This window comes from Dendropsophus ebraccatus, chromosome 5 (assembly GCF_027789765.1).
Source record: "Dendropsophus ebraccatus isolate aDenEbr1 chromosome 5, aDenEbr1.pat, whole genome shotgun sequence".
Lineage (NCBI taxonomy): Eukaryota > Metazoa > Chordata > Amphibia > Anura > Hylidae > Dendropsophus > Dendropsophus ebraccatus.
In genome coordinates this window covers 5,830,433-5,845,133 of record NC_091458.1, presented here as the reverse complement: position 1 = coordinate 5,845,133, position 14,701 = coordinate 5,830,433, and the positions used below count along the sequence as shown (strand labels likewise).

The 14,701-nt window shown below is 44.0% G+C and overlaps 1 protein-coding gene across 1 annotated transcript in view; it reads right to left on the bottom strand.

Annotated features, from left to right (window-relative positions):
• Positions 1 to 8,722, bottom strand: part of LOC138793980 (uncharacterized) — a 112,540-nt gene extending 103,818 nt beyond the window's left edge. The window contains exon 1 of the mRNA XM_069972745.1: positions 8,586 to 8,722. Within this exon, the coding sequence (XP_069828846.1) occupies positions 8,586 to 8,694 (109 nt within the window). The 5' untranslated portion in view covers positions 8,695 to 8,722. The remainder of the gene's footprint in view (positions 1 to 8,585) is intronic.
• Between the last annotated feature and the right edge of the window lie 5,979 nt (positions 8,723 to 14,701).

Here is a 14,701-nt window from a genome sequence, read left to right as displayed (position 1 = left end):
TTAATCAATACGCTCTCTATAGGGAACTATCTATAGCAGCACAAGCAATAGCGCCCCCGCATGGTCACACTGACAGGAATCCGAATGATGGATTATTAATTACACAGGTCATGTCAGATGCAGTTAAGGCGTTTGACAGGGTGGAGCTGGGGTTCCTCTGGGAGGTATTGAGGACATTTGGTTTTTGGGCCCAACTGATGGCACGGATACAGACGCTATATACGCGGCCGGTTGCCCGTCTGTCCCTAAATGGGATATTATCTCGAGAGTTCTAGCTCTCCGGAAGAACCCGGCAAGGGTGTCCTCTATCGCCCCTCGTTTGCTTTGTATGTAGAACCATTAGGGTCCATTTACACAGAAAGCAGATGACCGGCAGGGCTGATAAAATCATATTATATGCAGACGATGCATTTTAGTTTTTGTCCGGGACCCAGATGTGATGCAACAACTCAGTCACTATGAGGATTTAAGAGAAACTGGACTAAATCGGGGTTCTTTGAATTAAACTCCCATGGGAAAGCACCATATCTAGGCATAAAGATAACTTAAGACCCAGATCGGCATACTGAGTACAATCTGACCCCTTTAGTGACTAAGATAAGAAAGAAGTGTGAGGTATGGTCAAAACTCCCAATCTCAATGGCGAATAGATGGTGAAAATGGTGATCCAACCCCAAGTGGCCTCCCTGCGGACAATGGCCCCGGTCTGGAGCCCGGACAGATAGTACAAAGTCATAAACTATTAGACACTTTATTAGGTTGTGCAGGGTTAGGGCCCTATTCTACCGGACGATTATCGTTCAGATTATCGTTAAATCGTTCGAATCTAAACGATATCGTTGCTCGTTCGCAAATCGTTCGGATTGAATAAGAAGTCGTTCGGTCGTTTGCAGTAGTGACGAACGCAATAGCGACGACAAGACAACCCAAGAACGATCATAAGTAACAAATATCTTTCCATGTAAATGGGCGAACGATTTCAATCCCTACATACAACAGTCAGAGAGGGCGACTGGAGACTGTATATTACTTTCTATGTAAAGGACCGGAGCATTTTTAGGGTCCTGTACGGTTTCATCAGGGTCTCAGAAACATAAGATGAGGCCGCCCTCACCTGGTGCCCAGAGGAGCAGCTCATGCTGGCACAGGTAAAGAGCAGCACAGGACATGTAGTATCACTAGACAGTCAATCGTTTCATGCACTTCACTAATACTGGGGCTTTACCAGTAAAACAGCCACTTTCATTGGTCGATCATCTGGTTATTCACTTGTGCATGTGAAAAGAAAAAAAAACACAGAAATGGTGCTGGATGTGCAGGTCAAAACACACTATGGAAGAACATGCATATATGTACAAATGCACGCTCACAAGTGGCTCGTACCGAATAAGCGGTCATCGGGGAATGCTGCCTACCAACTTCCGATTGTCCAAGATCGGTGTAAATTACATTTGCAGAATAGAGAAGAAATTAGTGGAATTTGTTTGGTGCAAACAACCCTTCTCGAATTACTGGCCACATTGCCCCGTGCTGATCTGAAAGAAAAAACTTCACAATGAGGCTTATATTCCCATGCGACGTGTTTCAAGGACAGAATCCCCTCTTCATCAGGCATGTCATAGAAATCAAACTCTACTAATTAAAAATCAATGTAAAAGTAGCCTATGTTATATTCCACATGTTATATATCCTATGTTATATTCTACACGCCCATACTCATGGGTATAAAGATATGTGAATCCAGCGTCATAGGGCATGTGACTCATTCCCCAGCACAACGCAACCACAGCGCCACACTCCCAGGGTCAAGTTCCCCATAGCAAAAGTTTTTCCACTACAAATAGTTAAAAAAAAATGTATAGTATGGTACCGTGTTAGCCAGAAAAATCCATGTTGTGGTAAATACTTGTGATCAAAGCATTTTAGGAGTGATACCTTTATTGGCCAACAAAAATATTGTTAGAGCTGTGAGCTTTCGGGATTCACAAGATCCCTTCGTCAGACAAGTTTACAAATGACTTACAGAAACAGCACAACATTTTAGGGATGTTACAAACGAGAAGGGAAAAAAAATCTGTGAATCAGCACAAGCTGGAAACAACTTCTTCGGTTGTAAACCACTCACAGTATGAGCCAAATACAGCAAAAATGAACGTTCTGTCTTAAGGACTAACCTTCTGCCCTGCAAAACAACTTGACAGAACCCAATTTTGCAGTGATATAGAAGAATTTTTCGAATATTGCGATTAAAAGAGTTCTTCCATAACAGAATGGATTTTAACTCACACACTGACACGGAACCTACAAAAAAGAAAAAGAGGACAACCTGGACTCCACAACCCGGACATAATCAAACCCTGGATTACTACATAGACTGCTTTAGAAAGAAAGTTAAATCTGGTATTTTGGATAAACAACACAACCAAACACATAACCTCAGTGCGGAGGAAAGAAAAGCTATAAAATCCCTAAAACTTAACAAAGATATCACTATTAAACTGGCAGATAAAGAAGGAGCTGTAGTGATTATGAACATGTCTGATTATATCAAGGAAGCAAAAAGACAACTCCAGGACAGAAGATACTACAAGCCATTGCAGGAGGACCCCACAAAACTATATACTAAGGAACTTTTAAACGTCATAGGGAGCTTCAACTCTACATCTACCAATCTACTGAACCTTGTACTGGACAATCCCAAAATGGGGACTTTCTACATCCTACCAAAAATATATAAAGAAGGTAATCCAGCTCCAGTTCCCCGATACTCCTCAAGCTTTTCTCTTCCATCAGTTGAGACCACCTGATGACGAATCTCCTGTGAACACTATCCCCAAAATAGTACATGTAGTATTGCATGTTGCACTTAGGTGCTTGTTTCACGAGTGGCTGGCGGAGAAGGTTCCAGAGATACCCATGATAGTGTCGCAGCTTAAGCTGCTTTTTGGTATTGGCAGGATATATGCAGAAAAACACAAGCAGACAGGCACAAAAAAAGTTTTTTTAAGAGATTGCAATCTTTTCTGGATTCTCACTACCAACCGCAGGAGCTCAGTGATATAGTTTTCCCATTCAGATGTACTAACTGGTACTGCAACAGCAATCTGGCTGGTACCTTGGGTTCTCTTCGCCTACCTCCGTCAGCCACTGGGAGACACCGTAGTGATACTGGGGATTGAGGTGCCCTGTTCGAATCATCTCCCTGACTGGGGATTGACGTATGCTTAGTGTGTATGTTTCGGGGGGCGGGGGTGGTTCTCTGGTCTATATGCCCATGTTGAGGGTTTCCTGGCAGAAAGGAGGCAGATGTCTGAAAGCTTTTGGCACACTGTTTCTGTTTTTTTACTTTATTTCATTTTGAGTATCTTTACATGCTTTTTCTCTGTTTCACTTTGTAGGGTCCAATGTCTGGATCACAGTTTGGATGTCTTACCATTTTAAAACTGAAGTCATTGTCATGGAAAAAAAAGAAAATTTTCAATAAATATATATTTAAAAAAAAAAGAAAAAAAGAAGGTAATCCAGGGAGACCAATTATGTCTGGTATTGGGACACTAACAGAAGCCATCTCTGGCTGGGTTGAAAATATTTTAAAGCCTTTAGTGAAGCAAACACCCAGTTATGTCCAGGACACCACCGACATTCTCTACAAACTGTCAGCCCTGGGCCCACTACCACAGGACACAATATTGGCCACCATGGATGTAGAACCTCTGTATTCAAACATCCCCCATGAGGACGGCATTGCTGCCTGCCAACACTTCCTTCAGAAACACAACAAAGCCATGGAACCAACAACACAACTCATCAGGTTTATGCTTAACCATAACTATTTTTGTTTTGGGAAAGACATGTATCTGCAATGTACGGGAAGTGCTATGGGAAGCAAAATGTCTCCTCAATATGCCAATCTCATCATGGCCAAATTGGAGGAGGAGTTCCTAAATACTTGTATGATCAAACCTCTAGCATATTTCCGGTACATTGATGATTTACTCATAATTTGGACAGCATCGGAAGAGGAACTGCTCACCTTCCACAGAAACTTTAATAACTTCCATCCCACCATCAAACTGACACTCAGCTACTCCAAATCCAAAATCCATTTCCTGGACACAACTATATCTATAGAGAACAACACCATATAAACATCGATCTACAAGAAACCTACAGGCCACCCAGCATACCTAAAATGGAACAGCTTTTATCCAAAACACAGAAAGAAGTCCATCATCTATAGCCAAGCCCTCAGATACATCAGGAATTGTTCTGATGATAAAGATAGAGAACAACACCTATCATCTTTAAGAGAGACATTCCTAAAACAAGGCTACCACCCAATAACCATTGATGAACAGATCCACAGAGCCAAAAGAATTCCAAGACAAAGCCTCCTGGAATATAAGCAGAAGGAGGAGAACAGCCGGGTGCCATTGGTGGTCACCTATAACCCTCACAAGAAGATCCTAAAAAAGATTGCTGCTGAACTACAACCAATATTTCAGATGGACAACAGACTAGAGGAGATTTTCCCAGAATTATCTCTTCTTTCATTCAAACAGCCCCCAAATTTAAGAAACCTCCTTGTAAAAAGCGCTCGGACATCAACAACAGAGACTGGCACCTTCCCCTACCACACCAGAGACTGGCACCTTCCCCTGCCACACCAGAGACTGGCACCTTCCCCTGCCACACCAGAGACTGGCACCTTCCCATGCCACACCAGAGACTGGCACCTTCCCCTGCCACACCAGAGACTGGCACCTTCCCCTGCCACACCAGAGACTGGCACCTTCCCCTGCCACACCAGAGACTGGCACCTTCCCCTGCCACACCAGAGACTGGCACCTTCCCCTGCCACACCAGACACTGGCACCTTCCCCTGCCACACCAGACACTGGCACCTTCCCCGGCAACAACAGAAAATGCAGCACATGTCCCCACATATTACAAACAAACACAATCCGCATCCCCAATACACTGCGGGACTACACAATCACCAATGCTTTCTCATGTCCATCCTCCAATGTGGTCTACATGATAAAGTGTACACGATGCCCCACAGGGATTTACATTGGGGAAACAAAACAGAAACTACAAACTAGAATGAACTTACATAGACATACACTAAATAGAAGTCTCAACACCCCTGTAGGCCAACATTTCTCAGGACTGGACCATAGAATAACATATTTAAAGGTTATGGTCCTCAAAGGTCACTTCCAGAGTGACAGAGAGGAAAGTGTGGGAATTCAAATTGATAAAAACATTCCAGTCATTAACACATGGATTAAACCTGCACCGGGATGTATGACCCACTACATGGACTAATACACCAGGATGTATGACCCACTACATGGACTAATACACCAGGATGTATGACCCACTACATGGACTAATACACCAGGATGTATGACCCACTACATGGACTAATACACCGGGATGTATGACCCACTACATGGACTAATACATCGGGGTGTATGACCCACTACATGGACTAATACACCGGGATGTATGACCCACTACATGGACTAATACACCAGGATGTATGACCCACTACATGGACTAATACACCGGGATGTATGACCCACTACATGGACTAATACACCAGGATGTATGACCCACTACATGGACTAATACACCAGGATGTATGACCCACTACATGGACTAATACCCCGGGATGTATGACCCACTGCATGGACTAATACACCAGGATGTATGACCCACTACATGGACTAATACACCAGGATGTATGACCCACTACATGGACTAATACACCAGGATGTATGACCCACTGCATTGACTAATACACCGGGATGTATGACCCACTGCATGGACTAATACACCAGGATGTATGACCCACTACATGGACTAAACCTGCACCGGGATGTATGACCCACTACATGGACTAATACACCGGGATGTATGACCCACTACATGGACTAATACCCCGGGATGTATGACCCACTGCATGGACTAATACACCAGGATGTATGACCCACTACATGGACTAATACACCAGGATGTATGACCCACTACATGGACTAATACACCGGGATGTATGACCCACTACATGGACTAATACACCGGGATGTATGACCCACTACATGGACTAATACACCGGGATGTATGACCCACTGCATGGACTAATACACCGGGATGTATGACTCACTACATGGACTAATACACCGGGATGTATGACCCACTACATGGACTAATACACGGGATGTATGACCTACTACATGGACTAATACACCGGGATGTATGACCCACTACATGGACTAATACACCGGGATGTATGACTCACTACATGGACTAATACACCGGGATGTATGACCTACTACATGGACTAATACACCGGGATGTATGACCCACTACATGGACTAATAAACCGGGATGTATGACCCACTACATGGACTAATACACCAGGATGTATGACCCACTACATGGACTAATACACCAGGAGGCATGACCCACTACATGGACTAATACACCGGGATGTATGACCCACTACATGGACTAATACACCAGGATGTATGACCCACTACATGGACTAATACACGGGATGTATGACCCACTACATGGACTAATACACCGGGATGTATGACCCACTGCATGGACTAATACACCGGGATGTATGACCCACTACATGGACTAATACACCGGGATGTATGACCCACTACATGGACTAATACACGGGATGTATGACCCACTACATGGACTAATACACCAGGATGTATGACCCACTACATGGACTAATACACCAGGATGTATGACCCACTACATGGACTAATACACCGGGATGTATGACCCACTACATGGACTAATACACCGGGATGTATGACCCACTGCATGGACTAATACACCGGGATGTATGACCCACTGCATGGACTAATACACCGGGATGTATGACTCACTACATAGTAACATAGTAACATAGTAAATATGGTTGAAAGAAGACAAGAGTCCATCAGGTTCAACCTAGGAAAATCCTACTGTGTTGATCCAGGAAGGCGAAAAACCCCCACGGGGCAGAAGACAAACGCCCCACCACAGGGAGAAACTCCCCCCCCCCTCCCCCGACTGCAATGGCAACCAGAACAATCCCCGGATCAACGTATCACCAGAAATCTAATGCCCATAACTTGTAATATTATATTTTTCAAGAAAATCATCCAGGCCTCCCTTGAACTTATTTAATGAATCAGCCATGACAACCTCATGTGGCAGAGAGTTCCACAGTCTTACCGCTCGTACAGTAAAGAACCCGCGTCGATGCTGATGATGAAATCTTCTTTCCTCTAGACGTAGAGGATGCCCCCTTGTCATTGTTACAGACCTAGGAGTAAAAAGACCACTACAAAAATCTCTGTACTGTCCATTCATATATTTGTACATTGTGATCAGATCGCCCCTAAGACGTCTTTTTTCTAGCGTAAATAACCCCAAGCGTGATAACCTGTCCTGGTACTGTAACCCATCCATTCCCTTAATGACCTTTGTTGCCCTCCTCTGCACCCGCTCTAGTTCAGCTGTGTCCTTCTTATATACCGGTGCCCAAAACTGTACACAGTATTCCATGTGTGGTCTGACCAGTGATTTATAAAGAGGCAAAACTATGTTCTCATCTTTAGCATCTATACCTCTTTTGATGCACCCCATTATTTTATTAGCCTTGGCAGCTGCTGCCTGGCACTGATCACTAAAGTTGAGTTTACTGTCCACCAATACCCCCAGGTCCTTTTCGGAAGTAGTTTTACCCAGTGTTTTATTATTTAGCACATAACTGTACTTATTATTTCTATGGCCCAAATGCATAACCTTACATTTATCCACATTAAACTTCATTTGCCATTTCTCCGCCCAAGCCTCTAGCTTCTCCAAATCCCTCTGTAATATGATATTATCCTCCTCTGTACTGATTACTTTACCCAGTTTAGTATCATCTGCAAAAATGGAGATTCTACTCTGTAGCCCCTCTACAAGATCATTAATAAAAATATTAAAAAGAAGTGGACCCAACACTGACCCCTGTGGTACCCCACTAGTAACTAAAACCCAATCTGAATATGTTCCATCAATGACCACCCTCTGTTTTCTATCACACAACCAGTTACTTACCCATTTGCATACGTTTTCCCCGAGTCCCAGTATCCTCATTTTGTAGACCAACCTTTCATGCGGCACAGTATCAAATGCCTTTGAAAAGTCCAGATACACAACATCCACAGCCTCCCCCAGGTCCAGTCTATAACTTACCTCTTCATAGAAGCCGATCAGATTAGTCTGACAGGACCGATCCCTCATAAATCCATGCTGGTGCTGCGTCATAAGATTATTTTCATTAAGATACTCCAGTATAGCATCTCTTACAATCCCCTCAAATACTTTACCTACTATAGATGTTAGACTTACAGGCCTGTAGTTTCCAGGATCACTCCTTGACCCCTTCTTGAATATTGGTACCACATTAGCTATGCGCCAGTCCTGTGGAAGAATCCCTGTCGTAATAGAATCTTTAAATAATAGGAATAACGGTCTGTCCAACACAGTATTTAATTCTTGCAAAACTCTAGGATGGATACCTTCTGGGCCCGGTGACTTATGGATTTTAATGTTTTTAAGGCGTTTCCCCACTTCTTGTTGTGTTAGGCAGGTGAGATTTATGGGAGGATTAACATTATCCCTAGTCATGTCGTCTGTTATGGGATTCTCCTCTGTGAATACAGTAGAGAAGAATGTATTTAGTAGATTGGCCTTTTCCTCTTCCCCCTCCACCATTACACCCAGATTATTTTTGAGGGGACTAACATTTTCGGTTTTAAGTCTTTTGTTATTTATATAAGTGAAGAACATTTTGGGATTTGTTTTACTTTCTGTGGCTATCCTTCTTTCTGTTGCTATTTTTGCTTCTTTTATTTGCGTTTTACACATTCTATTCTTCTGTCTATAGTTGCTCAATGCTTCCCCACTACCTTCTTGTTTTAGTAGTCTGAATGCTTGTTTCTTATCATTTATTGCACCCCTTACAACTGTAGTTAACCACATTGGATTTCTCTTATTTCTACTACGTTTATTCCCATATGGTATGTGTCGTTCACACGATTTACCCAGGATGCTCTTAAATATGTCCCATTTCTCTTGTGTACTTTTATTTCTGAAGGCATTGTCCCAGTCTATGTTCCCAAGGTCCTCTCTTATATCTCAGGGCAGTGTCCCAGTCTATGTCCCCGGGGTCCTCTCTTATATCTCAGGGCAGTGTCCCAGTCTATGTCCCCGGGGTCTTCTCTTATATCTCAGGGCAGTGTCCCAGTCTATGTTCCCAAGGTCCTCTCTTAGTTTTTGGAAATTAGCCTTCCTGAAATTTAATGTTTTTGTAGCCCCTCTGCTAATCATTTTATTGAAGGATAATTGAAAACTTACTATGTTATGGTCACTATTACCTAGGTGACCCCCCACCTCTATTTTTGATATTCTGTCGGGCCTATTGGTTAAGATCAGGTCCAGAAGGGCCCCCCCTCTTGTTGGTTCCTCTACTAGTTGGGAAAGGTAATTATCTTTTACTATTTCCAAAAACACGCTTCCCTTCCTGGAGCTGCAGGTTTCTGCTTTCCAGTTGATATTTGGGTAGTTAAAGTCCCCCATAATAATGACGTCCCCCTGCTTCGCTGCCGCATCTATTTGTCTTATAAGAAGATTTTCTGATTCTTCCACTATACTTGGAGGTTTATAACTCACTCCTATAAGAATTTTATTATTCTTTGTCCCTCCCCTTATTTCTACCCAAAGAGACTCCACATTATCATCACATATATCCTCCCGCACAATGGGCTTAAGGCATGATTTAACATATAGACAGACCCCTCCCCCTTTCTTATTTTTACGGTCATTTCTTAATAGACTATAACCCTGGATATTAACGGCCCAGTCATAGGTCTCGTCCAGCCATGTCTCGCTTATCCCCACTATATCATATTTCTCTTCAACCATTATGAGTTCTAATTCCTCAGCTTTATTAGTGAGGCTTCGAGCATTAGTATACATACATTTAATATATTTGTCCATATTCCCTTTCCTTTTATCACTAGTGACTATTCTAACCCCTCCCGCCGCTCCACCCCCAGTTCCATAATCTAGGCCCAGCTCTCCATCTACTCTGTCTTTACTTACTATATTGTAGTTGCCCTCCCCCCCGGTCCCTAGTTTAAACACTCCTCCAACCTCTTAGCCATCTTCTCCCCCAGCACGGCTGCACCCTCCCCATTGAGATGCAGCCCGTCCCTACCGTAGAGCCTGTAACCGACCGAGAAGTCGGCCCAGTTCTCCATGAACCCAAACCCCTCTATCCTACACCAGCTCTTGAGCCACTTATTTACCTCCCTAATCTCCCGCTGTCTCTCAGGTGTGGCTCGTGGTACAGGTAATATTTCGGAAAAAATCACCTTGGAGGTCCTAGTTTTAAGCTTCCTGCCTAAGTCCCTGAAATCATTTTTAAGGACCCGCCACCTACCTCTAACTTTATCATTGGTGCCAATGTGCACCATGACTGCTGGGTCATCGCCAGCCCCTCCCAGTAATCTGTCAGCCCGATCCACGATGTGACGAACTCGAGCGCCAGGAAGGCAACACACTGTTCGACGATCCCGGTCTTTGTGACAGATTGCCCTGTCTGTCCCCCTAATAATTGAGTCCCCCACTACCAGTACCTGCCTGGCCTGCCCTGAACTCCTGTTTCCCACCTTACTGGAGCAGACACCCCCCTGGCTTTCAGAGGCAGTGTCCTGCTGCAGCAATGCCACCCCTGAATCAACATCCCCCTCATCCGCCAATTTGGCAAACTTGTTGGGGTGTGCCAGATCAGGACTGGCCTCCCTCACACTCTTCCCTCTACCCCTCTTTCTAACTGTGACCCAACTAGCTGCCTCTTCCTCCTGTACCTCCATGCTATCACACTCTCCCCCATCTACCCCTTGGAGCGCTTGCTCAGTGAGAAGCAGACCCCTTTCCAGTTTGCCAATGCATCTCAATCGTTGCAGCTGCTCATTTAGATCCAGGATCTGGGCTTCCAAACCAGCAACATGCACACATCTCCCACAATGGTATGCACCCTCGATCGGTTGATCAAGGATTGCATACATCGCACAAGATGTACATTGGGCCGCATTGTCAAACATGGCGCTCATTTATATGGGGATATTATGTATAAAGAAAGAAAAAACAAACAAGCAACAAAAGCAAACAATGTGTTCAAAAGCAAATAAACAATTTATTTCCTCTAAAACTCCCCGAATCTAAAGTCCCAGAATATTAAAGTCCCACACTTGAGACAAAAACACACTTTAGATCAAAAACTCGCACGCTCCAAAACTCGCTCACAATACAATATAGAAGTACTTAGCTTGCAGAGTTTGTTGCTTCTGGCTCCTGTGTTTGAGAGACTGGGAGGCTTCACACAGATGTAATTTATCAACTCTTAATTAGCAATCAGTCCCCTCCCCTTCCACCTGTGTAACCTCCAGCAAGCTTGTGTATATACAGGCTATAGTAATGTGTCCCAAGTAAACCAGATACAATGTATATAACCTCTAGGAAAATAAATACAGATAAACTAATCTATAGTACCTTGCTATATACTATATGTGTACAGGGATTTGTTATCTATAAACCCAGTAAGGACAGATATCACTCAGTAACAGGTATGTTATACACTCCTTCCCAGAATATTAAAGTCCCACACTTGAGACAAAAACACACTTTAGATCACTTTAGGTGGACTAATACACCGGGATGTATGACCCACTACATGGACTAATAAACCGGGATGTATGACCCACTACATGGACTAATACACCAGGAGGCATGACCCACTACATGGACTAATACACCGGGATGTATGACCCACTACATGGACTAATACACCGGGATGTATGACCCACTACATGGACTAATACACCAGGATGTATGACCCACTACATGGACTAATACACGGGATGTATGACCCACTACATGGACTAATACACCGGGATGTATGACCCACTGCATGGACTAATACACCGGGATGTATGACCCACTACATGGACTAATACACCGGGATGTATGACCCACTACATGGACTAATACACCGGGATGTATGACCCACTACATGGACTAATACACCAGGATGTATGACCCACTACATGGACTAATACACCAGGATGTATGACCCACTACATGGACTAATACACCGGGATGTATGACCCACTGCATGGACTAATACACCGGGATGTATGACCCACTACATGGACTAATACACCGGGATGTATGACCCACTACATGGACTAATACACCGGGATGTATGACCCACTACATGGACTAATACACGGGATGTATGACCCACTACATGGACTAATACACCGGGATGTATGACCCACTACATGGACTAATACACCAGGATGTATGACCCACTACATGGACTAATACACCGGGATGTATGACCCACTACATGGACTAATACACCGGGATGTATGACCCACTACATGGACACACTCCACAGATAAGACTGAACTGACCAAGAATCTTGGACTTCCAAATAAGCTTTAATTTACAACAAGTCCTTTTTATTGCCCTGGCTTATTTATGTGATGTATATACCCCCTCCCCCCCCCCTCCCCAACTCACAGATGTCTCTCCATCCCTAAAATGTTGTCCTGTTTCTGTAAGTCATTTGTGAACTTGTCTGACGAAGGGATCGAAAGCTCACAGCTCTAACAATTTTTTGTTGGCCAATAAAGGTATCAATCACATTGAAACCTTCATGTACTGTTTGCAAACGGTAAATTCAGTAAATCTCTCGTTAGACCAACTGGTCAAAAACGATGAATGGCGCTGGAACTAATCTGGTCGATCTTAAACTGTCAGACACGTGGGTTGGCAGAGTTGTGTGTTTCATAGAAATGCCTGGAGACCCTGTTAATATGTTGGATTAGGATTCACACGGAGTGGTTTCATTCATAGTAAAAAAAAAAAAACTGTTGACATATGGGGGACTCCAACAATCACGTAAGCGAGTTGTCTGGGACCTCTCCATTTCCAAATAGTCTACAGTCAGCACTCTCGGGTTCTACTATCTGATTTGCCAGCCCCTATCTGATGTGCCAGCTGCCAACAACATTCCAAGACTTTCTATGGATCTTGGCATCGGACTAAAGACATCCTGGTGTAATCCATGGCTTGTATTAAGAGAAACGAGGATGTCAAGAGAAGGCCTTCACCCCAGTTTTTGCCAGGAGACAAAGTTTGTCTCTCTTCCCGGAACATCCGGCTGAATGTGCCATTGTGCAAGCTCGCTCCACGCTTTCTAGGTCCCTTTCATGTACTTTATCAATTCAGTCACCTACCAGTTGCGGATCCTTGCGGATTCCTAATTTGTTCCATGTATCTCTCCTGAGGGGATCTAACCCCTTGTGCCTGGAGCATCGGTTACAAGGTTTTTCCTAGTGGACTGAAAACATTATGGTCATGGGGAGAGATCATGGGAGCCTGAGATCATTTATGACCCAGCTTTGTTGAAGAGATGTTTTGTACCATCTTGCCCCAAAGAAGAAGGGACATAAAGGGGAGGGGTGGGGTGTACTGTAAAAATGAATGGGTGTCCTGGCCATTGCCCTCTGTCTCACATCTACGGCAAGCTGTGTCCCTGCTTCCCGCCACCCTCCTGCATACAACCGTTCTCTGTGTCCTGAGAGCATGGCGGCAGGCTCTTCTCCTGCACACCACCGCCATTCCTAGCCTCATGGTGTGGTGTACTGTAGTTCCTCTTTTTGCCCACTAGAGGTAGCGTGCGCACACCATTTCCATATTTGAAGGCAAAGTGTCTTAAAGGGATAGTTCACACCATCTCCAGTCTTCCAGTACTCACTACCGGCTGTACGTCAGAGCATCGCTGGGCCCGGCCCAGTAAGTATAACTGATCAGCTTCCCGCTGTTCTTCCCACTAGGCCTCTTAACGACTCTTAAATGCCGCTGTCAGCCCCATAAAGCTCAGCTACCTCCTTCGGATGGTCACAACTCCTGCCTACACCGGAGGTAACACTTCTCCCCATGAAATGCTCCAATCACTTGTTAGGATCTTATTGGACTGATTTTTAACGATTACCACAAATGAGATTGTTTATCGTTAACCTGAAATCGTTTCCTGTATTACACAGAGCGATAGTCGTTACTATGATCAATTACTCCGACCGCTTTGATGAACAACCTGAGATCGCTCACCCAATTACACGGAACGTTAATCGATACTTGCCATCGTTCTGTCTGACGTTTTTCCTTGCTGATGGTTCATTTTACAGCTGTTACACCTACAGAATCTATGGAAACGACCAAATGATGTGTTATTACACCGAACGATGTGCAAAAGATCTACGACGATTTTAGTCAACAATTTCTTGTTAGTCGTTTAATTGTCGCCTGCAATTACACAAAACATTTGTCGTTTAAATCTGAACGCTATAACGATTTTTATAACGAAGCGCTAATTGTCCCGTATAATAGGGCCGTGCAACCAAGGTCACTGGAGGTCAGTGGGTTCTCATAGAAGCTGAGGGCCGATCACTGCCGCCCTGGCTGCACGCACTATATACTGTCAGGTTTACACTCACAGGGAATACGGCTTTGGTATACGGGATGAAAAACATTACACGTTATTTTCAAAAAATTTTGTTTT